Genomic DNA, 26,095 nt, shown 5'->3' on the forward strand with positions numbered 1-26,095 from the left:
CAGGTCACCTAGGGCACTACACACGCGCGATGCAGAGCTGGTACGATGCTGGCTTTGCGTCAACCAAGGGGTCCGCCGTTCGCCGGTTGAAAACGAGGGTACTGCAGAGAGGCCAAAAGTGATAGGGGGCTCCCGGACTGAGTCAGGGCCACTGTCAGATTCCTTTGTGGTGAGGACAAGAAGACGGGTCGAGGAGTAGGGCTTCTGGGCATCGTGTCGGTGGTTCTGCAAGGCCACAAGATGACGGACCAGTGATATTCTTGGCGAAGCCGTTTCCCCTAGTTCAGATCCGAAGAGAGGGGAAGAAAGCCATACCCCATGAGCCACGTTCTGCTACTGTGGAATCGGAGGAGAGGGGGGAGGTGATTACATGCAACTGAGTCCGGCAGCATCCACCAACGAACCAGCAGGACCTAACCAGACTGGATGGACTTGGACCAAATGAAGGGTCTAGAGGCGCCTTTGGGAGGCGCTGCGCTGCAGAGGAAGGCAAGGCAAGGCATGATTCAGATTAGCAGTCGAGTCGAGGAGGAATAGGTAATCGAGCAAGGGCCTAATGCAGGTACGGACTTTCTCGCATCCCGGTCGCCCACCTGGTGCTGATCTGATAGACAGGATGAAGTGAGCTTAACACCAGCTGCACCAATAGAGTTGCGTTCTTGCTCCGTCTGTGGGCCCCGTCCCCTTTCCCGATAAGGATATACCCCGGCCCGCTCGAGCAGATGTGTTGTTTGGTTTCTTCGCTCACAACCCTTTGTTTGTCTTAAGCTTAGCCAGGGGAACTTTTTTTCAGCGTCATCCGACGACTCCCGGCGACCGAAAAGGGCCTGGCCAGTGCTCTCCCCCTGTCCCCCTTCCCCCATCGGGTGTAAGCTGCTGGTGCTCGGGCTTCTAAACCTTGCTGTTGTGCCCCAGTTCGGTCCAATCTGGCGGGTATTCCAGCTCAACCGCATCTCGACCCTGCCGCTTGACCAGAAAGAGCCTGGGACTTGTCGACCAACTCTGCAAAGACCGCCGCCGGTGCAGCTTCACCTACGCCGGCCGCCGCCTCTAATATCCTTGTCTGAACTTGTCCCCATTGTCCCTCGCGTGGTGGCGTCCTGCTTCCAGCTCGACTACCTGGTGCTCCAGCCGTAGTGCCAGGGGCCAGGGTCACCATGACCGTTCTTTGCCGTTTATTTCGCCGAGCAACAGGATGCGAGCAACAGTCAATAGCTTATCGGCCCATAGACAAGCGTCGAATCTTGTATTCTATCCTTGGATACCACGCTAACACTCCTGCCGTAGCGTCGCCCTCGTCCGACCTGATGCCGCTCCATTGGCTTGCTTCGAGTCGGATCTCCAATCCCCCTGTTTGCGGGTGCCCCGGGTAGTCTATCTCGAGTTGTCGATATGCCCGAATTTCACTATATATGCCGGGCTTCCATGCCTCTCATCCCCATCTCTTCTTATCTCATCATCACAAACAACCCTATCCGGGAAGGCAATCACACTCACTTTGTTCTCACTCTTTTGCGGAACTACCACAGTCGTTAACCATTCCTCTCGTTTGAAATGGCTCCCCTCATCCGAGCCGTCGCTGCTCTCGCAGCTGCTACTCTCTTTACCCAGGTCACCGCGACCACCACCGAGCTGCCGCCGTGTCTTGACAAGTTCCAGCCCTTCACCAAAGCCGGATGCTGGGCCGACAAGGGCACCAACAACGAGAATGCTCTCGACTTTCGCTCCTCCCTCGACCAGGGCAACATGACCGTCGAGAAGTGTGTGGCTGAGTGCAAGGGCAACAGCTACCGCTACGCCGGTCTCACCTACTATGGTGTCTGCTACTGCAGTCAGACCGTCAACAGCCCCGCGCTTGATGACAGCGTCTGCAGCTACTCGTGCACTGGCAACAACACCGAGACCTGCGGTGGTCCCTCTGCCTTCTCCGTCTGGCAAGATCCCACCTTTCCTTCCACCACTGGCGTGACCATCAAGGACTTCGACTCCATTGGCTGCTACACCGACGACGCCGACCATGGCCGCACCATTGCTGAGCGCCAGGACCAGCTTGCTTCCAACACCATGACGCCCTCTCTCTGCCTCCAGGCTTGCGCCGATGACGGCTACCCCTTTGCCGGTCTTGAGTATGGTGGCGAGTGCTACTGCGGTGTCGTCATGGGCAACTACACCCAGTCTACTACCATGGACAAGTGCAGCACGCCATGCAACGGCGACAGCACCAAGAAGTGCGGTGGCGCCGGAACTGTCGAGATTTACGTCGCAAAGCAGCTCAAGTCCCTTGAGCCCTGCGGCTACGTCCCTCCCGTCGTATCGTCCTCTTCCAGCTCCTCCGCCAGCTCCACCACGTCCACTTCTGCCCGTTCCACGACCGTCTCTACTCAGGCTCCCCCCGCCACTACTCCTTCCACTACTCCTTCCACCACCTCCAAGCCTGCCACGACGACCACCGCCCCCCAGGTCTGCACAACCACCATTGTGACTCCTGCTTCTTGCGAGTATGGCTGCGGCAGCTGGTGCAACAACAACCTTCCCGACTTCGACGATAATGACAGCTGCAGCAAGGCCCACAACAGCTGCAAGCTCCAGGTCAGCGCCTGCTTGAAGACCGCCGGATGGCCTGGCTCTGCTAGCTGCTTGGACTTCAAGGCTTGGTGCGACGACGTCAACAGCTACTGCTCCAGCAGCTGTAAGGGCAAGGGCTCCTGCAGCAAGAAGGACTGCTTCAGCAAGAAGGTCCCCAAGAACTACAAGCCGGGCACCACCTCCGTGTCTACCTTCGCGTGCCCCTCCAAGCCTACTTCGACCTCCACCCCGGTCACCACCGTCGTTCCTCCCCCTCCCACTGGTGTCTGCAAGCAGCCCTCCAGCTGGTGGTTCAACTACGGACCCGGCAACCCCGTTGGTGGCATTGAGATCCCCATCGTCACCTGCAACGACATCGCCGTCGACTTCAAGGCCGGCAACCAGTTCAAGCTCTACCTTGAGTCTGACTCCAGCAAGTGCAAGAGCTTCGGCCGTAACCTCGTCGCCAACGTCTGCCAGGACGCTTGCAAGGCCCAGTACGACTCGTGCCAGAACGTCTATGCCCAAGGCTGCAAGACCTACAACAACCGCCGCGGCCGCCGCGACGACGCTGCTGTCTACGCCCGCGCTCCCGAGTTCGCCAAGCGCTGGTTCTTCCTCGATACCTTCAGCGTCGCCCTCAACAAGTGCAAGATCCAGTACACCGACTGCCTTGTCGAGAACCGCTTCTCATTTGCGGCCAACAAGTGCAGCACTTTCGGCACCAACTACTAAGATGTGCATCAGCGCCTTGGTGACGATGCTTATGCATATAAGCTATGGACGGGTGTTTGTGTTTTGAAAATGGCATTAATTGCGATCCTGCACTCTTTGGATGATTCTACCCTTACTTGTATTTAATATTAACATTCTTATTTAATCCATCAATCTAACCGGGCCTCGGTCCGTTTATACTCAATCCTGCTACCTCGCTTTGCATTTTACTCTCTGGTGAACATGGGCTTTCTCATTAAGTACTTAATAGCTAGCAAAACTTGCTTCCGCTCGTCTACGGTCCGTATCTCCATTGTCCACCTCAAAAAGTTTGGGGGAAAATAGGTTGGTTGCGGCTCACAGATTCATCAGTGACGCATTTAATGTTATTGATCCAAACTGTTATGGCGTGTAAGACGACTCACAGAGTCGGCTCTGTGGTCGCATTTGCATCTAATACACATTGTGGTTGATGTGCTGGGGTCCCTTGGGACAAACGACCTATCCCTGCACATTTCGTGTTAAGCTATGAAGGCGGGCTTCACTGGTGAGTGATGGCAGCATCAACTTTGAAGCCTCTTCGACCTGACGAGTGACGGGTGAGGACGCCTTCACCAGTTGGGCAAGCCGGTCAGGGGTGATATTTGATGCCCCCATTTCGGCTGGAATGTACTGGGAGGTGGTATAATTCTTTTGAAATCGCCGCCGATACAACAAGCATTCGCCAGCATGGCCAAGTGGTAAGGCATCGCACTTGTAATGCGGGGATCCTGTGTTCGATCCACAGTGTTGGCACAACATGTACCCAGGCTTAAACCTGGGCACATGATCTTTTGTTATGCTTCGCGTTATTTTTGATTTTTAATTTTTAGTTGTTCAATTTTTTAAACCTTTGCACAGTCGTGTTTGACATCGCATGGCTTTTGTGAGATCGGCACGATCAAATATGCTGCGTGTGTGTGCAGACAAGCATGATAATACACGGTACTTGTGTATAGGCTGGCTCGGAGAAATGGAATGCCGGCGATGCAACACATTTTCCCCCCGTATGGGTACTCTTTGCGTATGCCTACCATCTTGCTAACCGGGTTGTATAACCGTGGTCGGTCTCCACACTCACTGTTGATCGGGGTTGTTCTCCGCCTCGTTGCAGTTGTCATATGCTGCTATTTGCTCTCCGGGAGTGCTTCTGAGAGTGGCCCGGTTGGCCACTGTAACAATACCACGACTTGCCATCTGTAACTGGAATTGACTCGGGTTGGAATGTCAAAGACTGCACAAGACAGCATGAGCCTTGCAGTCGTCAAAATTGGACGGCGAATACCGCCCCAGCTCGAATAGTCAAAGCTATGCTGCGACGGAATGCACTTTCCCGATAGCTCTGTCCAGCTTCGTTCCTGTCCCTTTGGGAGTATAAATATGAAACTCCAACTGGCAGATACGAAAGCCAAGCCAGGCACTATCTCGAGTTTTGTGTTTATTTTTTTCTATTACATGTCCTCTTACTCTTCCTATCAAGAAGGCCGTGCTTCCATGGCTCGTAAACTGTCTCATCGCGGGTCGTCGCTTCTCTGACCTGCTCCCACCGGATAATGCCGCAAATTCGATGTGCATGCGAAGCATCGGGAAGCCGGATAGACTGGAGAGCACTGTTTCCTTTCTGATTCCACTGCCCACGTTTGGCGATTTGGAGCCACGGCAAACAGCCTCACCCCATGAACCCACTCCGCGGGTAAGTGACGGGATCATGTATTTACCGGAACACCATGCGGCCGTCAACTTCTTCCCCGACTACGGTCTTGACGACTACTTTTAGTTGTGACTGTTGACCCAAGAGTTCCACTTCAAATTCGAGGCCAACCCTTAATAAAAATTTGGGAAAGAACTCGGGTTGATGCCGGCTAGCCTTTGCCGCCCGAAAGCTGGTAGGAAAAGGGGAGGTTGGCGAAGGGTTTCACGGCGATCATCACGAGATGCAGGTCGAATAGAGGGACCCGGCCAAAACCGTGAGTAAAGCAATGATCTTGTCACCCGGCCGTGAATTATCAGCTTAGCCAGCAAGATTTACTGTCCTCCAGCGGCAACTACAAGGTATCAACTTGATTCTGCTGCATAAAACCATCCAGAGACGCAGTCCATCTCACTACCGAGCGGTTGAAACTCTTCCTAATATCAGACGCAGGTAAGGCCGAAGAAACCCGATCGACCCTAACAAGTTGCTCTTACACGGGAGTGCTTACACCTCCGCCATCCAAAGGGTCGATGTTGCATTATTTGCACTATACCACTTACACGAAGAAGACGAAACCAAGACATATGGACGATTTTGGGGCGAATAGACCTCGTTCACTCCTGTTCGTCATGAAGCTTCATTGGACCGGCGGTGTTACGGTCCCGGAAGCTTTCGTCTCGGTTGGCTGGGATCAAGAGAGTTTGGTTCAAGGGCATATTGCGAAGTTGAGCTGGACATGCTAGTCAAAGCGGACCGGGCACTCAACGCGCGTCATGGTGTACTCTGTTCTACAGCCACCCCGGCTTTTGAAGACGTCAGGTGCTTTGATATTGGCCGACGTCTGTGAGCAACCTGTTACCTCTGTGCCATGCTCCTCTCAAGGCGCATCCAAATCAGTGTCAACATGAGAAAGCAGCCGTCTTGTAAGCCATGCGTGGATTTTGCTATCTACTGGGCTCTGCTTACGACCATCCAGCGCGAAATGGCCGGGGTTTATACCGCTGCTGGTACGGAACAAGGCTCTCGGGTAAAGACTGGACCCATCCTCAAGTTATCAAGGTGTTCAACCTACAACCCGTTACCCACACCCTTGGGTTCTTGGGTTCCTCGAGAATTATGCCCACATCATGCTTCAATCACCACGCTCATAGAGGGCTCTCCAAGTTAAAACAAAAATGCATGGACGAGTGCTCTTCTGCAGGTTGGGAGATCAAGGGCTTGGAGTACAGCTTAGGCAAACCAGTGTTAGTAGTACAACTGATCACCGCTCATCATCAAATATTTACATTGTCACAAAGAAACCCAAAAACTGGGGTTGGACACCAGGAACAGAATGTCACCCTGGGGAGGAAAGACCCCATCGGGTGGCAGCTGCGAGGTTGCAAAGATGGTGCACCTGTCTGTACCTCCCTCGCCTTGTCAACCCCAGGCCAGATGCGGATTTGAGTTTTCCCCAGCTTTTGTGGAGCATGCGCTCAGATGACATTGGCTGACATCGGGGTAGCTACCGAGGCTTAGCTCGCATCTTGCAGCCGACAAAACGGTGTAACTCAGCCAGATCTGGGTTTCAAGAGCTCCCGGGTCGGGGCGAAGAGGTGCACCGAGCTTCCCCTCCTCTCATCACCCATGCTCGTACAGAAGGGCGCTGTTGAATTGCGGGCGGCAGTCATCAGTCAGCAGCGAGCGGCGGCGACGGGACAGTTGCGCACGAGAGTTTTGTGCTCGGGTTAGATTCCGGATGGAACTGGGCCACCGCGAGAGACGGTAAAGTACCTATGGACACGCGCCGAGCATCCCGCCCCTCCCTTTCGCATCAGCTCTCGTATCATTGGTGATATCGCCCAAGAGAAAAAAAACCCGCAACGATGTTGTTTGGGCGAAGTCCAGCTGGGGGATGAGATGCTGAGATTCGGGACCGGGACCGGGACCAGATATTGACCGAGGCGGTCGGCCGGGCTAGTGAGGGGAGCTAAAGTTTCGCCGGCAGAAAAAAGGTGAGGGGAAAGGTAGCCGCGTCTGGAACCCTAAAAGTGACACTGAAAAAGGGCACGAAGGACACAAAAATGGAGGTCGGAAGAATTGTTAAGCGAGCCGAGCGGGCGATGATCTCACACCAAAATTCCCGGAGGGGCTTGTGTGCCTGTATCTCCCGCCATGTTAGTAGAATACGTGCCCCGTGCTGTGATCAGTGCTGTGCTGCCATTGGTGGTAGAGCACCTTCGTGCCCTGCGTTGCCGTGCGTGCCCTTCCTGCCTGACCTAATTTGCTCTGTGCTTCGTCGCTTCCTCCTGCTGTGATTTGTCCCGCCCGGAACCCCAGGGCCCCATCGCGCAGTTTCTTCACCTCCATCCGTAACATCACCACCGGCACCAATTGGTCCATACCCCCCCATTGAGCATCACCACCACCGCCAGGTCATGGTGTTCTAACCTTGTCTCTTACCCCAATCATCATCCTAGACTAGGTCGCTATTGTACACCACAATCCAGGCGACAAGATGTCGGTCGCAAGCAAGGTAAGCTCGCCCTCTTTCTTCGCTGTCTTAATTGTTTGTCTTGGTCGTCGTTTTTCGAGCTCGTCGTTGTGTGCGTTGCCGTTTTCGTTGCCGTCTCGTCGTCATCGCCGCCGGCCTCGTCGTCCCTGATGCTATTTTGCCGTACCGTCTGTCGGGCTTCAGGACTTGGACTAACAATGCCCTCTAGAACCTGTTCGAGCTCCTCGGTATGAACCTCGATGAACGATCCGACGAATCCTCGCTCTGAACCATGCCCTAACCACCCACAACAGGCAATGACGCCGAGGATGATACTCCCCAGGCGCCCGTGAAGACGGTTGACAAGAACACCATGCGCTCTACCAAGCGCGGCGTTGAGCCCGAGGCTCCTTCGCGTGCCGCCGCCAACACCGGTGCCCCCCGTCGCAACAACGCCTCCGGCAACGAGGCCGGTAAGTCAACTCCCATCATCGACTGCGGCCCTCGGGCATGCCGACCCCGCTTTGTGCTACGGTCTGCTGACATGATTCTTCACACGCAGCCTTCCGTGACCGCGGCGCTGGCAGCGACCGCAACCGTGGCAAGACCACCGAGGAGCCTGCTAGAGGCGGTCCCCGTGGCGGCTACGGCGCCCGTGCCCGTGGAGGTTCGTGTCTTCCCGTCGTCGCCCTGCTCCCAAAATGTCGGACGCAGGGATAATGACCTGTTTCTTTTTATATTAACAACTGTAACCAGGCCGTGGTGGTCGCTTCCCCCGTGAGCGTGACGACCGTCACACCAAGGGCCTCGCTAGGTAATTTTGAATCAACTCCCTGACTAGACACGTCATGCTGACTTGTCACAGCGGCTCCGAGAAGCAGGCTGCCCAGTCTTGGGGCGCCACTGAGGGTGAGGCCGAGCGCAAGGACGAGCAGGCCGGTGAGGCCATCGCCCAGGCTGAGGCCAAGGATGCCGAGGCCGAGGCCGGTGCTTCCGAGGAGCCCGCCGAGCCCGAGGAGAAGCACATCTCCTACACCGAGTACCTTGCCCAGCAGGCCGAGAAGAAGGCCGCTCTTGAGGGCAACACTGAGGTCCGCAAGCCTAACGAGGGCACCAAGCTCAAGAAGGAGTGGACCACCGCCAAGGAGGTCACCCGCGAAGAGGAGGACTTCATGATCGGCACTGGCGGCAAGACCAAGCGTGAGCGTGAGCGCAAGACCAAGCAGCTTATCGACATCGACCAGCGCTACGTTGAGCCCGAGCGTCCCCAGGGCGGCCGTGGCGGCCGTGGTGGTCCCCGCGGTGGTGCTCGCGGCGGTGACCGTGGCGACCGTGGCGACCGCGGCGGACGCGGCGGACGCGGACGCGGCGATGCCCCCCGTGGTGACGCCCCCCGTGGCGCTCCCCGTGGCGGTGCTGCCCGCGGTGCTGCCCCCCGCGGCGGCCGTCGCGAGGCCGGTGCGCAGATCAACACCAAGGACGAGTCTGCGTTCCCCAGCCTCGGCGGCAAATAAACGCCTCGCCACCATATCTGCCCATACATGGGCATGAATGTGCCTCGACACATGTTTCCGCTCTAGTCAACGATGGATACGGAAGGGAAGGACCAGTTTTCGGGGAAAATTGCAGAAGGATGGTTGCGTCATGGTTTCCGAGGACTGGGCCGGCTGATTTCTGGTCGTTGCACGATAAATGAAGGGCTTTTTTCATCTAGGTACTCAAGGACGGTATCGTTCAAAAAAGTCAAATGGTCTCTTTTGCATTTTTCAATGTCTCTGCCCCGTTGTCTGCTGTCCCCGTCACTGATTGCATCTGTTCCGAGTGTGTTTGTGCAAACGTTCTGTCTGATTAACAATGGGAGCCAAGTGAGTCGAGACCCTTCTCATTAAACCTTCTCATTAAAGTCCCTGCTGCTTGTCGAAGTCCAATGATCATCTCTGGTCTCTGGTCACTCAAGATATTCATTCTGCCACGGGTGTATTCTTGCTTGTCTTCTGTTCCTTCCATCATGTGTGGGGGTTGGGTTGAGGGAATAAGTCTGCTTTGGGAGTAGATGAGGTCGTCGCCAACCAACCATGACGCCGCTTTCCACCACGTGGTTCAATGTTCACGTCACATTTATCTGTGGACGCACTCTGACAGCAGCCAAAGTCTTCATTTCCAAACTTATGCTGTCCTTCAAAGAGGGACGAGGAGAGGGGTTCAGGCACTACAGCTTGGTATAGTCATCAAATCAACTGCGGCACCATCGCCTCCGTTTCTCTCATCATCTGCACCCCCCCCTGTTTTGTAAGCTTTCCCCGAGAAACTGGTCGGTTCCAGAGGCAGAGGCCCGGCCCGGTTACCAAGAGAGACGGACCTCGCATGCCGGCAGAGGTACGGGGGCTAGTTGCATTATGCAGATGGCGATGTCGATCGTGTGCGGGCAGGAGTTGATTCACAGCCAGGGTCTGACGGCTCCGACTGGAATGAGCAAACTACAACGGCAAAAGTGCCAGGAGTTGTGCCTTGCCTCTCTTCCTCTTTTCTTTCCATCTCATATAAACCAGCTGCACGTCAAGAAGCATGGCCAAATCGTGAACGGTTCTAATGCTTTGGATTATCCGTGCCTGCATGTGGCGCCAAGACTTGGACAACCAACTTAGGCTCGGGCAGTTGCCAGTCTGTTGACTTCGTTCTGTCGAGTTATTGGAAACATTTGGCATTATTCCAATTCGGGGAAATAGATGGCTCTCCTTCAGAGCGACAACCTGCAATCGCCATTCTCACCCGATGTGTCGGTTCACAAGTCCTGATCGTTCAGAAGTCTATCGAACGGGCCGGCTGGGGAGATTGGGGCCGGCAGAAAGGCCTGCATCTCCTGCATCTGCGGCGGTATGAATGCCCCATTACTCTGGATGTCCGAAGTTACTTTGTAAGTGGTAGACACCGCCCATCAGCAACAATCTCCGACTCACCCCGTCCCTCTGCGGTTTTGAGGCTATCGATCAGCAGGTATTCCGCTCGCGCCACAGGGTGAGGGGAAAGAACAAGCTGTTTCTTGGATGAAGGGACTTTTTGGGCAATCGCACTGGGAGCGGGGTGGTAGGAGGATGTATGCCTTCGTAGTCATCCCTCTTCGTCCCTTCTCATTTTGTCGGTATAGTCTCGTTACTAGAACCTGCCCTCCTATTGACCTTATTCAGAGGGCTGTAACCTTCGACCACGGAGACCACTTTCTCCATGGGTTGGGCGCGCGGGTGATCGATACAATGGCTCAAAGACCACGAACGAACATAGCCCGGGCCGCCTGCGAACGACTGAAATATCACAAAGCAAAAACGAGTTTCAACACACAAGGACACCCTCAGCGTCGGGCCTCGACCTCTTTCAAAGTGCTCAAGAAACATCTAATGTCCAGCAATGGGTTTGTTCAATTCCTTTGTCGACGAGTTCGACGGCTGAAGGTCCTCAAACCCCCTCCTCCTCCTTCCCACCCCTTGGCCGTAGTCCGATGGACGACTTGACAGTTGCTTGGAGATTCGGTATTTAAGGACTGTCGAACCCGTTGCTCAAACAGGTCTTGCTACTCTCGCAGAACCCATTCGACATACAAGCGCTTTCCACAAGACACGCACCCGACGACTCCCCGAGACAAATGCCTCTCATAAAACCAGCCCCTCGCCCGTCACCGGCCATGCACATCGCGGTCAACCCCTGCCCGACTTGCGCAGCAAGCCGCAAGGCCGGGCGGCGCGGCATATACCGCCGCATCAAGGGCATCTTCCGCAAGGCCGCCGCCGTCCTGCCGCCGTCCGTATGCCACGCGTGCGGCACGACGGGTCTGCAGGCGACCGGATTCTCCAAGGTAAACTGGAACCCCGAGGCCAGAGCTGACCGCCGCGCAGACAAGCCCGTCGGGTCCATGGAAGAGGCCCGGAACGATGCCGTGTTCGTGGGAGCCGCAGCCACAGCGGCGCCCCGTGGACGGACTTCGCGGAGCCCGGCACCGCCGCCAGCCGCGCAGCCTAGACCGGCGCACACGATGGCACCTCGCCGGAGGCCCACGCCGCCGCCCCTGACCAGGTCGGAGCGCCGGCGCCGGTCTAGCACTCGGTGGGAACTCTGGTCCAAGCACAGGGTGGGCAGGACGGGGCGGCCGATCCGCCGCCTCCGGTTTCGAAGCTCGGCGCCGAATGGCCTGGCGCCCATTCGTGAGGCCGAGGAGCCGGAGGAATAACGCGCGACTGCCCTGCGGAGGGCGAGAGCGGAGGTGGTTCGGCAGTATGGTAAGAATCAGCTACAAACAAAGGAGGATGCCAGCCAGGGCTGTTGATCAGGCAGGTGGCCACTGGGGCGAAGACGGGTAGCGGAATCCAATAGAAATGGCAAGGGGCTGTGCGGGTTTCCAGGTAGCGGAATCAGGTCACCGAGAACAATACCCTCAAGAGCAAAGAATATGTAAATTTATTGTTACTGTTTTATTCTTCTTGATCTTCTTCTTGTTCACCAGTCTTCACTGGCTGTCTCTATAAAACCGAGCGGCATCGATGCTCAGACTGGCAACGAAGAGAATGGCATTGAAGGAGGCCATCAAGTAGAACGGCGCACCATGAGACACCGTGTCAAACATGAAACCTCCCAGCTTCGTGAGCAGCAGGATGGCTGCTCCTCCGAACCAAGAGTACATGCCCGCAATGGAGCCCTTGAGCCGTACTCGCGACACGGCATCCACACTGGCGTTGTGCTGAAGCAACGGCGCAGCCTCGGTGGGAGTCTCCATGGCATCCGTCGACTCCTCGACCGTGTCGATTATCTGCGACTTGGGGATGTCCGCGGTCAAAACGCCGCGGCCGAGAGAACCCAGGCTGCAGACAATGGCGCCAATTTGACTAATGCCAATCAAAATCACAATTAGAAATATGGCGGGGCTGCCGCCTCGGCCGTCCACGTTCTTGAACTCTGGGCTCTCCAGCCGAGGCAGGATGATGTAGCCGACAATTCCGAAGGCGGTCGCGATGAGAATGGGGTAGTTAATGCGCCCACGTCTTCTGTTGAGGTAGCCGAATACGGGCGCGGCGACTAGGCCGAAAAGCTGAGCGACACCTGTCAAGATGGACGCGAGGAGATAAGCAGCTCGGCACTCCTTCTTCAACTCTGGCGAGGGGTCATGGGGGGAACCATGACAGAACCCGTTGTTAATGAAGAATGTGTTGATGTAGAGGGGGATGAAGAGGGAGATGGCGACGGTGGAGGCACGGGCAACGAAGCCGCCCAGGTAGCCGAGAGCGATCTGAGAATCCGTGAAACCGAGTGTAACGGAGTCTCGGAGAAGACGTACGTATGGCAGAACCTTCTATGGGCTGTCAGTGGGCTCTACTAAGTCTGCAATCGGGCTCAACTCACCGGCCGAGCTGGGTGATCTGATTCCTCATCAGAGTCATCCTCCGACCCAGTGTTTGACTTGTATCCTAACAGGACACTCCATCCTTTGCCTTCCTCGCCCTTCAGGTCCCTCAGGCCGAAGAAGACAAAGATCGCCACCACAAACGCCACCACTCCGACCACGTAGAAGCTGTCGGCGACAGCAACGGCAGATGTCACCCCGTCGATTTCGCCGAATCGCGCGGGAAGCGGGAGGAACAAGGAGAGCGCAACCAGTGCGCCGCATCCCGTGAACAGCCCGACGTATCCCGCCAATGCCGAGGGCTTTTCAGCCATCGCCTCGTCTCTTTCGCTCTGCCCGTTTTCGCCGATACCGTGGAACCGCGCGGGTGTGATGGTCATGTCGGATTCGAGGGACATGGCCACGCTGTTTCGGGGGTTATGGGCTGGCTTGTTTGTCGCGTTCGCGGAGCCGTCGGACTTGTCGCCGTCGTCCGTAAGAGAAGGTAGGATGGCCGTTACCATGGTGGCACTAAGTGAGGAATATCAGCCCACGTGCCCGCTCAAGGCTTCGTCCGTTGTTACTTACGCCGCGGTGGCACCAATGGCAAAGAAGATGCGCGCCAGAAGAAGCTGTGGATATACGTTCTTCGCCTGGACGAACAGAATCAAGGCTGCGCCGATGACAGCGTACCCAATGACCGCCACCCATCTCACACCAAGTCGATCCGAGACCAATCCCCAGACCGGACATGCGACGAGCGCAACGAGCTCGTCCACAAAACCGAGAGTACCGACAATGTCGCCGACGCCATCCTTGACTCCAATCAGGTCGGTAATGACGAAAGATATGCTGCTGTTGAGGAAGACGAGAAAGGAAATGGAGAAGAGAGAGATGCCAAGGAGGTACGTCACTGCTTGCAGTGTAGTAGTCGCCTCAGAGAAGGGCAAGTAACGGGAAAGAATTGCCATGGCGAATTGTCGAAGCGTAGCGATGTTGTGCTTGAACAATCGAGGTGGTTCTCCTTTTTGCCGCAGACCACCGTACGGTCCGACGCTTACATCTCGCGGCAGGCGGGGGGGATGCTTAGAGGGCTGGTGTTTTTGTTTGTTGTTGACCGCAAGGGAGAAACTAAGGTAGCGGGTACGGGTGGTGCGGGTGCGGGACGTGGGTGAGCATCATACACCTGCACCTAAGTGCGCCCTGTAACACAACTCCGAGCGAGCCGCCTTACATAAGCCCGCACCAACAGTAAGAGACATGTACTAACACGCACATGATCGGACGCCTGCCGTCAGTGGCTCGGTTTCTGGGCTGTCGACATCAATCGTTACATAGGTACACAACAAAGGGCTATTGTGTGTTTGAAGCTAGCTCCAGTTGACTGTGGCGGCCGAGCGACTGGCTCTGGTTTGCCTAACTACATATCTTAGATACTCCAAGTCACCTCCGAAGAGAAGGTGTTAATCATGACGCCCAACGCCAGTAGCCAGGCGTTTCTCACGACTTTGCCCCCATAAATGCCAGTGTCTGAATATTCCTGTTGATTCCCCGACTCCGTTGCTTTCCCGAATCGTACCCCTTTACTATGGCATCGTGTTGTCATCCGTCGTCATCCGGCCTACCATGACCAGAGCACCTTGTGATGTAGCACACGAGCTCCAAGTCGTTCGAACTCGAACGGCGTAACCCACGAATCATTGGCCGGGAGCTTGGCAAAGACACTGGCCCCCTTCCACGTCACAACCTGCTCGTCCATATCCCTCGCGCTTCTACTGACGAGAATGCGGTCAAAAAGGTCAGGCCGTCGTGCCTTGAGCTTCTCCTCAAGCACGACAGTAAACTGCGGCGTCTTAGATCCGCCACCGATAACCATAATACTGCCTAAGTAATCGCGCAACTTCTTGTCGTCGCCCTTGGCTGCATTGTAAATGCTGGTGAGAATGGCAAGATCTAACGGCGCCGTGGGCAGAACGCCGTCTCGTTCCACCGCGATAGCCTTCGCACTGCGCGCCGATGCGTCAACAAACATGCCGGCAGGCGGTTGTGCAACCGTAGAACCGTTCGGTCCCGGCGTGCCGCCATTCATCGCAGGGGGGGCCGGGCTACCTCCGTTGGCGCCCTCCTTGCCCCCGCCGAACACAAAGGGAGCAGGCACTGGGGTGCTGAACCCTTCTGGCGCAGGGGATGGGGCGTTGGATCCGGATGGGGTGCCATTGATGCCATTTTCGCCTCGCTTAAGGAAGTCAAACGGTTGCAGCTTCTCTTTCATCGGCGTCGAAACGTCGTTCTGTACCTGCGTGAAGCCGTTGGTGACCGCCGCATTCAACGATGGTTTGACTAGAGCCAAAATCCCAAACTGAGCCGCAGATGCTGGGTCATCGGGAATGTCCGCGTCGTAGGCGTTATAGGATCGTTCAATCAGCTTTCGCCGGCCATTTAGCTTGGCGCTGTTGTCGAAAATGGACGGGTCGTAGAAGCCCATCGGGGCGAGGATGACCTCGTCATAAGTCTTAAACTGGTACTTGTGTGTTGGCTGGTTCGGGGCTCGCAAGTGGAACTGATACAGCTGGACAGAAATGTCTGCCTGTGACATTGTACAGTGCTTGATCTTCAGTTCCTCGGCCAGTAGAAAGTCGTAGCGTCTCCGGAGGTTGATGTCCTGATAGGGGAAGTTGTCGTATAGGAGCATCTTGACGAAGGTCTCCGTCACATCAAAGCCGCCATATTTCAGGTTGATTCGAGAGTCTTCGATGCACAGCCCATCCTCGACACAGGTGATTGAGGTCTTCTGCGCTCCGACATCGACGACACATGCCTGTGTGTACCCCGCTCCGAATGTAGCTGCCATGCCTTCCTGAATGAAGCATATACGGTTGAACTCGAACCATGTCATGCATGACCTAAGCACCTGCTCAACGTATTTCTTGTCGTAGAGGTCAGGAATGACGAAGACACAACTATATTGTTTCCACGAGCTACTCTTGGTCAGGCCAAGCTCCTGTCGGATGGCTTTGTCAAGCAGAGTCTCGAAGTCGTCAAAGAGGTGTTCAGCGTTCGTATAATCATCCTCATTCAGTAGTCCGTGCTGCATCGGCCACCAAAGCTTGAACTTTGGTTGGGAGTCATCCGGTACTCTCTGTGCTTGGTTCCCGATGAAGCAGGAGGCAGACGATTTCGGGTCTTCCAGGTCGTTGACGTCGGTCCATTCGATCTGCAATGGGTCGTTGTGTGTTTGAATGATCTCGGGTTCAGTCCGGCGGTTGTAGTTCAGCACCAATTCCTTGGAGTTCGGTAATACCTTGCGTTTATTCGCGCGCATTTCCAATTTGAGGTCGTTGGACATCTTGGAGTACTTCTTTGACCACTCTTCCCCGTATTGCTCTTCTTGTGTCTGCGCCTCGAATTGACGGCGGGGGAGTGCTTCACGCATCTCTGCCTCGGTTTGTGGGAACTTTGTCGCGAGTGTCATCGGGATTGACTTGGGGAGCGCATCGCTGGCGAAACCAATACGGAGGTTCTGACTACCCGGGTGGATGACGATAACCTTGGAAGGGTCAAGACCGGCAGCAGCATCGGCAGGTGCTTCATCAGGTTGAAGTTCGGGGATGACGAGAGGGACCTCGGCGCGTCCGCTCTGCGCAAGAGCACGATCTCTGTCCTTGGCCGCCTGAACGATTCTGTCGCGGGTGGCGTCGCCTTGCAGCCGCAATGCAAGAATCTGATCATCGCGCTTCATGTAATCCCTAGTTTCCACACAAGCATCAGCGTCAATGTCGTCAATGCCGCCAAGATTTTGAATGCATCATTTTGCTGGTGTCATACGTATAGTAGTTCTTCTGATTGATGGGCGTAACATCCGGCCAGCTGGTCTGCTTCATTCCATTGTCGGTCCTCTCCAGGCCTGACGCGTTCGATCAGCATGCTGACATCAAAATTGGACAGCTTCGTTTCTACTTACCCTCCCGAAGGAGAACCCTCTCGCTGACTTTCCCTACCATATTGTCGGGTTGCTCCTGAAAGTTGGAGCCAGAAGGCGAACTGGCACAGGTGTCATGGGTTTCCAACAGGAAACGCAGATTAAAATCAACAGCCTCAAGCTTCAGAAGGCTCTCAGCCTCCTGCAGCGACCAACCAACCAACGTCCGCTACCGACAGCCTGCTGGCCCGTGCAATCGGTTGTGACTTGCTCCAAAGTGGACCAACCGTGGGAGCACGGGAAATGTATTAGTCCGAGTACACATGGATCTTTGGCCGTTACGTAAGAATACGGTGAGCGGAGAGGTCAACCCCGTTCCTGCCATCGCCGTTGTCCGGTCCCGGGCATTATTGGTTTTCTTAGATAATCAACTCGCGCACGCACAGCACATACTCGAATCGGAGCAACATCTCATCGATACGTCGCATCTCATGTCTCGAGACGCTGTCGAGCCTTACGGCAGAAGCAGTGTTCTTGGCACGGCACGGTATGCGTATAGAGGCGGCAGCCTTGATAACCCTAGCAGTACAGCGACCCCCTAGGCGATCCTTGTGATCTCACTGCATTGCGTGCACAGTTGGGCACAGTTGAAGTCAAGGCAGGAATGACATGATCCCGTTCCTCGTCCAAACAAGCTTAGATTCGCGACTCAACGCGGCCCAAGCACCTTGCGGTAGCAGACCATTTTGCGGCTCTAGTAGGTAGCAAACCACTGGTCATGAGCCTGGTTTCTCCCTTCGGCCTCGGACGTTTGGCTGCTCGACTGTTTTGAGTGACTGCTGAGTGGATGAACTTGACACGACAGCTTCTGCCGAGAAGCAAAGCCCAAACGACACGGTTCGCTGCCAGCACCTCTCGTGGATTTGGTAGGAGCTTGTTGTAGTGCCACTTTTTGAGTTGCAAGTGCATTTCTTCAGAAAGTGCCTAGGTGGGCGATGCGACCGTGGCCTTCAAAGTACTCGGCTGGACCATCGGCACTTTCCTTGGCGCCCGATGCCTACCTTGCTAGGCCATTTCTTTATGTTTTTCGCCAAAGACAGGTCTTCCGGAACCCCTGGGGCGATGCAGCTCTCCCAGGGCAGGAATGAGCAACAGGAAGGAAGTACCTTCCAACTGTGGGCTTCTTCCCTCACCGGCCACGGCCACGGCCACACCTTGGGTCACCTGACAGCGCCCCTACCACAAAAGCAATGACGTCGTCACGTAAGGTTTCGCCTGTCACAGAGGAAACCTCACAACGTGCCACGTTTGCTTCATGACTCCGATCCGATTTCAGGCACAGCTCAATAAGGACGCTGGCGATCTCTCTGAAATCAACTTGAATCTCTCAACAGTCTAGACATCTCACACCATTCACACGCCCAAACCCCACATTCCCGTACATCTCACACCTTGGCCAAGAGGTCCAACATCAGCTATGCCTGCGATTCCCATTTTCAAAGAAAGCCCGATAAACGCCTCGAAGGCGTCGGGAACCACTCCGCAGACTGAGGCACCACATGCCAAGGGCAACTCCAGTAACGTTCCCGAGTTATCGCAAAGTCAAGTTGGTGCAATCGCACCATCGTCCACCCACCCGCAGCAATACCCACCGGCACAGCCTGGTGCTGTCCCATCTCTGCCTGTCCAGACAGCTTCCTCTCAAGCATATCCTGTACCGCGGCCAACTCCAACTCAGAACGCAAATGATGTCAGCCCTCCGCCGCCCCAGCCAGGCGCCGCCCCCGTGCCTGGGACAGGCAACTTGACGCTGCCTCCACCCCCCAAGGCTGGCCAGACCTACCAACCCCCAGCCCCGGTGCCCGCAACGCAGGTCACCATCCCTTACCCTCCGCAAATGGCCATACCTCCTCCAACCATGTCTTACTCAGCGCAGCGAGGATCTTCCACGTCAACAGCTGTTGGACCTCAGACGACTGGACCGCGACCCATTCCGCTAGGAGGCGATCCTGCTACCAGTCTTGCACACCCTCCAGGATACCAGCAAGACGTTAGTGCGTCGGAATTCAGCAGCCACCAAAGAGCTGCTCATCATGCTGCAGTAGCATCGTCGGCAGAGAGAGGCTACCAAGTTCAGCCAGAAGAAGGGGTATGGGACGCGGCAAAGAAATGGGCGCAAGCTGCTGGTGGCAGCCTGGCCGCCGCCGAGCAAGAAGTCTGGCGAAGATTCAACAAAGACTAGAGCAGCCTCATGAGCTTCGTGCCATATTATCAACCATTATTCCACTACGAATCCCAAAAAACAAAGAAGAAGAAAAAAACTCATCGGGCCTGAGCTGTAGCCTCGTCCGGGCAGTATTGTGACCTCGATGATGATCGATTCGATGGCTTGCCATCGATCGCCTTGTGTCTTCTCGGCTGGGTATAGCTGGTGATGGCTTGCCAGTCTCCAACTTCAAGCATCAGATGCCTACTATAGTAGATTTTTGGCCCCTCACCCCTACTCACTTTTCATCCAGGTTGATCCATTCCATGATCTTGCACAAGCAGCTTAGCGTGTGCGTGTTCGGCTTCGCGATCGAATCTTTTTCTGCCCAATTACATGTGGTTCCTCCGGAGTTCCTTTCTTTTCGGCAACCCGAGACTGGCTAGGGTCACGACCTGGCAGGAGCGGCGTCCAAGAGCGAGAGCGTTGATGAGATCCATGACAGCCGAGACTCTCAATTTGCGTTGGCATCATTCCCTGAGATCGACTTACACTAATAGGGCATACAGTCGACGGTACTCCTGACCTGTGAAGCCTAACAATTTCTTGCCTGCCCTGTGAACTAGTTGGTTTCGCTCAGACTATGGTAAACATCAAACACAAATCGATAAGACTGATAAAACACCGACTAACATAGCGCTCCGGAAAGTTCATCGCTACCCTGTCCGCCCCCTTTCCCCTTGCGGCTGCGAATGGGAGCTTGTCAGCCCCAGTGATCCGCCTGATGTATGGTGTCCAATATCGAGCCGAGTCGGCAAGTAATCGATGGCGGGGTAATGTCGCGTCATCATTGGTCTGTGATCTCCATAAGAGCCGACTTATAGACAGCGGCCACGGGTGGAGAGTTGGCGTAATTTCCCAAAACGTCCGAGGTTGTTATGCAAGCATGGCAGGCAGTCCTTGTCGGCGGCCAGTCCGGAGGATCCACAGAACAACACATCGAAGGCTCGCTAGAAGCTAACCAGCAGATATTGGAACCTGAGGGAGGCCACCGGCGCGAGACGTTGCACCTTCGCACAGACGAAAGGGCCAAAAAGGGATCTGAGTTACTCTTAGATTTGCACATCTGATCTAATAGGAGTCCCGTTTGGCCAGTTGCTTCGTGGCGTGTGACGGCGTCAAGACAAATGTCCGCGCCCGATGCCCTATTAAGGAAGGAGAGACTAAGTTTCACTAACGCTGTACAACACACAGAGCCCTACGTGAGAGTTCATGACCGACTGGAGATGTGGGTAGTTAGCGCCAGGTCAATCTTTGCAGCGGGCGAATTGTCGCCAACGGATTCGCCCAACAAGCTTTGACAGCACACGGGTTCTTTCCTGGCGGAGAACGGAGAACCACTTTACGCGTGTACAATTCGTGCCGGATGGCGGTCCCCGGGCGTCGAGTCGCGCCCGCAGCCTGGATTGCGATGGCGGGAGCAGGCGACCATCTTAGGCGAGCGAATTATGAGTTTATCAAGGAGATCCATGATTGAGAGTGCTATAGCGGATTTCCGTTATATGGATGAAGTCGCTCCACCATCTACACGAATGGAAGCCAGAGGCTCGAGGCATTAACATGACGCGTGTTATTGCCGCCAAGTGTCCGGATGGTCACTGAATGATTGGTCTTGTTCTGGCGGTTCTATTGTTGTCAGGAATGGCAGCTTTCTTCTCTCGTCACTAATAGCATTCAGCCGACTCTCAGCTTCCAAAGTTAGTGGCTCCGAACCTGCAGTCCAAATCAGCCCACTGTGGCACAACCCGGAAAATGCATCAAAGTAGATGAAAGAACGAGTCACAGCCTGCGAAAGACGAGGTGGATGCTGCCCACGTACAGGCGCGTCAAAGAACCGGAGCGCGGGGTGACCGGGGGTTGAGGAGGGGCAACCAGTCGTCGCGCGAAGCCGGATTTGTTGGATCGTCAACACCAGTGAACCCCTCTTGAAGCAAGTGCCAAACCGAAGATGCCTCTACGAGTATAGAACAAAAAAGTCTAAGGTTGTGGGCAACCAAAAGATGTGATCGAACGAGCAACGACACGCGTGACGGATAGCCAAATTGGCCAGAGTATCCGGATCTGTCGTGGGGTTTCGTACAGAGCTGGGCAGTTGTGGACGAGTCTCACGTCTCACACAAGAGCCCAAACGCAAGCATCTGTGCGGGGGAGGGGGGGTAGTATTTGATTTAATTCGATATTGATTTGATTTTGGTCAAAGACTGAGAGTTTTGGCAACCGCGGAAGGGGGACAGATGAGATGGGGACGAACTTCGCAGAGGATAAACGAAAATGACATCGGATCAAACTAAAAACAGAGGGTGTTGGGATAGACCAGCTGTCAGCCACGGAAAGAAGCAAAACGTGCGAGCGAAAGCGAGCAAGATGACATTGGTGCTGTCTGCAAATGATAGCAGCTGTTGCGTACGTGGCAGACGCAAGGACAGCCGGCCAGGTAGGCATGGAAACGGGCGGAACAAGGCAATCATCGGGATTTCAGATGGACGGGGTGGGTTAAAGGCACTATGAAGTGAGGCTTGGGCTACCGCGCCAGCAGCCCCGAGGAAAAGTCATGTAATGTGGGAAAGACCGAGGCACGACGTGAAAGGGCGACCATCACATACTTCTGTGAGAATGGGGAGCATGAGGCGTTCACTCAAAAAGGTAGAAGACGCGGTATCTGCAGCAACCTCCGTCAAGGCACGTAGTTGGCGCCTCGTGAACAGGCAGAAACTACAAGTGAGGAGACTGAAAGACGCGAGTGGTTGGCGGCTGGGGATGAGAGTGATAGCGAGGGCGAGAGACGGGCTCGCGAGGCTCACAATGAGGGACTGTCGTCAACGGCGGTCAACCCAGTCGAGGGGCTGAAGCGAGGCAAGGTTGTGTCGCTCTGCGACAGATCTGAGACAGCAGCCACCCCTGCCGAACCCCTGGCACAGCCCCCGCGTCCCCAATGGACTTTGCAGCAGACTGGGCCCAAATCCAGCGAGTCACATCACGAGTCAGCGGGCTAGTGGGGGGATTCGACACGCTGTACAACAGAAAAGTCCCGCTAGTATCAGGAGGCAGGATGCGACTTCCGTACCATGGCTCTCTTTCCATCGCCAGGTGTCCGACGCCTGCTTACTTGGCTCTGAGAGGGGATTAGGAAGACTGCCGCGGGGTGAAAACGAGGCAAGAGTCGGGCGAGGCCAAGCCTCTAAGATAGAACTGGACAGGAGAAAAGGAGGTGAATCAACGGAAAGCGCGGAAGAAGACGAGGTTGCGGGCAGGAGCCGATGACTTGTTCAGCACGGAGACGAGTCGGGATGTAATTGAGCGGATGAAGAACCCATCATCACCCCATCCGTAACCTTCCAGACCCAAGGTATGAATGGGTATGTACGGATTCAAACGACGAATGAGATGGATAGAGACCTCAGGCAAACGCGCCAGCACTGCATCCGCCTGCAAGGCACACACGATGCGACACGCAACCTACCTTCATCATCCGTCAACTTTTGATGAGGCACACTGAAAAAAGGGACATACGGTACGTACCTCTCCAGGCACGGAACAACGGGACGCCAAGAAAGCCCACACACCCGCAACCCCCCAGCCCCAACCCCTGCAGGTGCTTACCTCAGCGACAAATCACATTGCGCCGCTGGGCAGCTCAAAGTCAACTTCAAACGTGCTTGCTCCGTGCCACCAGTACCAGCACCAACACCAGCACCAACACTCCCGCCGACCAACGTTGTCAACCATGTCGCACGACGACGTCCGGCTCCGTCGTGGCATGTGCCATATCATATACCCTCCATTACTGGCGATAATTGGGCACCACCCCCCTTATTTTTTTCACTTTTTTTTGTTTCTTTTCTTTTTTTCCCCGATCCCCCCTTTAGACCCAGCTCTCGTCTGGAATAACCCCATGCATGGTCTGGACTCTCTCATCTCCCCATCGCAAGGTTTCTGTACCATGTACGGCATCGTCCCTTTGGAGACGCGGTGCGCCTGTCGCGTGAGCACGATCTCCTCGTGTTACCCAGCCAGACAGCGACTGACTCCCCTCTCTTGACCATGTCCAAACATTCGAATCCACTTACCATCCTAGACAGCCCAGCGATTCCAATTCTTTAATGGATCGTATCAGGGCCCAAATAGACTGGCCTGGAAACTGGAACCGGACCTGCGACTGGAACTTCTTCGTCTGACCCCCCTCACCCACATGGTTCCGAGGTTCTCTCCTCTCGGCAATACTCCGCGCGTGAATCCCCTGCAGCCTCCATAATGTAGCCCAGGCAAGACATGGAGAGATGAACAAACTGTCATCCACTCGCGGCAACCCTTTACACATCTTCTCCGATCTCCAGCTTTATGTACTTTGCATGCTGCAGCTAGTAAAGCTAGCCTGGAGCCAAGCTGCAGCTGATGCAAGCGCCTGCTCCCCGAGCCCTCTGCCGCGCGCCGCCGACCCATCGGCATACCGGGTCACTGACATATACAGGTGCATCGGCCCAAGGCGTCTGCATCTGTGCTGATTTATGCCTGCCGCTCCTGTCCTTGCCATTCGCACAGCGGCCGAACAAGAAAAAGAAGCCCGAGAGCGGATCTGCTGGAAAGGATAGGATGCTAGGTTCATTATGTGGGGAGCCAGGGATTCGACAAAACAGGCACAGGTGTCATCCCTGCACCACCCTCGCTGCCAAAACAAGAGCCCGACGTCAGGATTCTCTTGCCAAAACACTCTCGTTCATGATCTTCGTACCCGGGCCTGATTGGCCCTGGGGGGGAGTCGTGGGTAAAATCTCTGGTTTCCACACCAGTTGCTACACATACATTGCCCGAGGTCCCTTCCCATGGCCCCCATGGCCCCCCATTTTTCTGGCCTAGTACTGCGGCGGATTTACCTTGCAGCTGTGCCATACTCGGGTCACTGACACTCCAGCCCAGTCGTATCGTATCATTCCGATACTTGACTGAGGTTCGTCCGTGAACCCTGCCTCTTTCTTGGTTTCCGCCGCGAAAAGCTGGAACACAGAACCTGCCCGCGCAAATACCTAGACGAGAGAGAAGGGCAGGGGGAGAGGAGAGAGGGGAGGGGGGAGAAAAGACCACGACAGGCGATGTCAACAAGCCCATTCGACCAGGCCCAGTTGGTTTCGGCTCCGCGCCCACTTCTAACCCTTCGAACATTCAGCAAAGGCCGTACACTAGGTACTGCACTGCCGGCCGTCGGTCACAACTCACCCAACCATGGCCAATTCTGATGCCTCACTTCCTCCCCCCCCCCCTTAGCCCTCGGCCCCTGGGGCGATGTCGCCACATGTGGGTGTATGGGATGAGACAAGCCACCTCCTCGGGAACTATTTCTTTCGGATCGCTAGGATCCTCGCCAAATCTCAGCCCTGGTGGCCCTAGCCGGAGACCACCGAAGGGCCCTCTTAGCACATACGTCAAGTGCGTTTATCGTCGATACAGGGCGATCAAGTGGGCGGTCTCTCGTCCAAGTCCGGTCCTGTATTTCGTCACGATGAATTTCTCTGCTACAAACCCACACCTGCACCGCCGCCATGGGCTGCAAAATATGGCAGCAGGACGGGGAGCGTGAAGAGGGGCCGAAAAGGTCTAGAAGGGGGGGGGGGGGGGGGGGGGGGGGGGAGGGCGTCTTGACAAGGTCTCGCAGGTAGGTGTATCCGTATGGATGGGTGGATGGATGGGTTTGAGAAGAAAAGTCACCATGGCAGGCGCAAGTGAACCTCCATACGGAAAGCCAATCCCTCTTTTTACCTTTTGCCCTTTTCCTCCATCCCATCACTTCCTCTTCTCTGACTGGTTGGTTTGTTTCTCTACTCATGGGTTCTTCCCTTCACTTTGCTCTTGATCTCCATCTCTCTCTTTTGCTCCTCCACCCCCCCCCCTCGCTCTCAGTCCCTCGGACTCTCCACACACCACCACCACTCTCCAGTCTTTGCCCTCTTAGTCCCTCTCTCCTCTCCAATCCGGACCACTCTCTTTCTCAGCCGAGTCCCCCCCTTCCCAACACGCTCTCTCACGGCACCGAGTTCGTGCCATGTACTTAGTTTATGAACACACATCCTTGGTCTGGGTATAGCCCTGTCAGTGTGTTTGATCCTTGTCCCCGTCTTCCAAAAACAGCTGGGAGTAGGCCTCCTCCTGTCCCTGGTCCATCGGCATCTCACTCCCACACATCCACATCGACGAACAGATATTACCTTGTCCACCACCAAAAGCCCCCCCTGCAACTCTCGCCCTCTTGCTGAGCCAGGCCAAGCACATTCTCGCACACCTGCCTCTGCCCCAAGTTCACAGACAGGAAGAGGTTTGTATCAGGGAATCCGGCTTAGCTCCAACCGACGTTCCGAACCTGGCCGTGCAGACCTATTGGTCTGTCCATGGATGATGCTTCTTTTTCCACACTACTTCTTTTATACCTCCAGGATCCGTCTGCACCGCCCCTCGACCTGTCTTCTTTCCGCTCTCCTTTTGCGTCCCACTCCCCAGGTCTCATTGCCCAGAATTCACATTGCTAGTCACTCCTTTTTCGAGCCTTGTAACCTATAATATTATTTTTTCTTTTCGAGGGGGGCTACCTCTTCGCATCTATAATACCTACTCTCCGGGAGCTGGCTCTCTTCATCCCGCCAGGAACCAGGACAAGCCAGCTGTGCACTCTACTCATCATCATTATCAAAGCATCAAACGAGGTTGCCAATAGTCGCAAACTCATCACGCTCCTTAACTGCCTTGAGGATCACACGCACACATACATATACTACAAGGTCGACGGGCACTCACGCTCACATCTTCACACATTGTCTAGTTGAGGACGGGAATCCCTACCATCCCCAACCACCACTAGCCTCATCGCGAGGACCCGCTGTCCTTAACGCCCATCGTCATCCGCCCGCCTGCGAGGAAGATACCAGAAAGGGATCAAGAGTCAGAAAGAGAGAGGAGCCAAGAAAGGAAGGAAAAATCTACGCGTTCCCTGGCCCCAATAAACACAACCACTCACGCCGCCCACCCATTACTCGCTTGTTCCGGAAATTATTTGTCTCTCTCCGCCCAGGTTGGCC

The 26,095-nt window shown here is 55.3% G+C and overlaps 6 protein-coding genes across 6 annotated transcripts; 4 read left to right on the forward strand and 2 right to left on the reverse strand.

Moving 5' to 3' along the window:
* Positions 1-1,554: 1,554 nt before the first annotated feature.
* On the forward strand, positions 1,555-3,300 carry EsH8_IV_000781 (WSC domain-containing protein; the record flags this gene model as incomplete). Its single annotated transcript, XM_083265671.1, has 1 exon — positions 1,555-3,300. The coding sequence occupies one exon, from the start codon at positions 1,555-1,557 to the stop codon at positions 3,298-3,300; it is 1,746 nt and encodes a 581-aa protein (XP_083124566.1).
* Positions 3,301-7,508: 4,208 nt separating this feature from the next.
* On the forward strand, positions 7,509-8,998 carry EsH8_IV_000782 (uncharacterized protein; the record flags this gene model as incomplete). The annotated part of the gene is made up of 6 exons (XM_083265672.1): positions 7,509-7,526; positions 7,714-7,732; positions 7,799-7,957; positions 8,047-8,151; positions 8,241-8,298; positions 8,350-8,998. The coding sequence occupies 6 exons, from the start codon at positions 7,509-7,511 to the stop codon at positions 8,996-8,998; spliced, it is 1,008 nt and encodes a 335-aa protein (XP_083124567.1).
* Positions 8,999-11,121: 2,123 nt separating this feature from the next.
* EsH8_IV_000783 (uncharacterized protein) lies at positions 11,122-11,703 on the forward strand (the record flags this gene model as incomplete). The annotated part of the gene is made up of 1 exon (XM_083265673.1): positions 11,122-11,703. The coding sequence occupies one exon, from the start codon at positions 11,122-11,124 to the stop codon at positions 11,701-11,703; it is 582 nt and encodes a 193-aa protein (XP_083124568.1).
* Positions 11,704-11,979: 276 nt separating this feature from the next.
* Positions 11,980-13,820, reverse strand: EsH8_IV_000784 (uncharacterized protein; the record flags this gene model as incomplete). The annotated part of the gene is made up of 3 exons (XM_083265674.1): positions 11,980-12,819; positions 12,870-13,380; positions 13,438-13,820. 3 exons carry the CDS (start codon positions 13,818-13,820, stop codon positions 11,980-11,982), a joined length of 1,734 nt encoding a protein of 577 aa, XP_083124569.1.
* Positions 13,821-14,470: 650 nt separating this feature from the next.
* EsH8_IV_000785 (uncharacterized protein) lies at positions 14,471-16,850 on the reverse strand (the record flags this gene model as incomplete). Its single annotated transcript, XM_083265675.1, has 3 exons — positions 14,471-16,595; positions 16,675-16,753; positions 16,811-16,850. The coding sequence occupies 3 exons, from the start codon at positions 16,848-16,850 to the stop codon at positions 14,471-14,473; spliced, it is 2,244 nt and encodes a 747-aa protein (XP_083124570.1).
* Positions 16,851-18,245: 1,395 nt separating this feature from the next.
* Positions 18,246-19,010, forward strand: EsH8_IV_000786 (uncharacterized protein; the record flags this gene model as incomplete). Its single annotated transcript, XM_083265676.1, has 1 exon — positions 18,246-19,010. The coding sequence occupies one exon, from the start codon at positions 18,246-18,248 to the stop codon at positions 19,008-19,010; it is 765 nt and encodes a 254-aa protein (XP_083124571.1).
* Positions 19,011-26,095: the final 7,085 nt, after the last annotated feature.

Source organism: Colletotrichum jinshuiense, chromosome 4 (genome assembly GCF_051148585.1).
Source record: "Colletotrichum jinshuiense chromosome 4, complete sequence".
NCBI classification, from domain to species: Eukaryota; Fungi; Ascomycota; class Sordariomycetes; order Glomerellales; family Glomerellaceae; genus Colletotrichum; species Colletotrichum jinshuiense.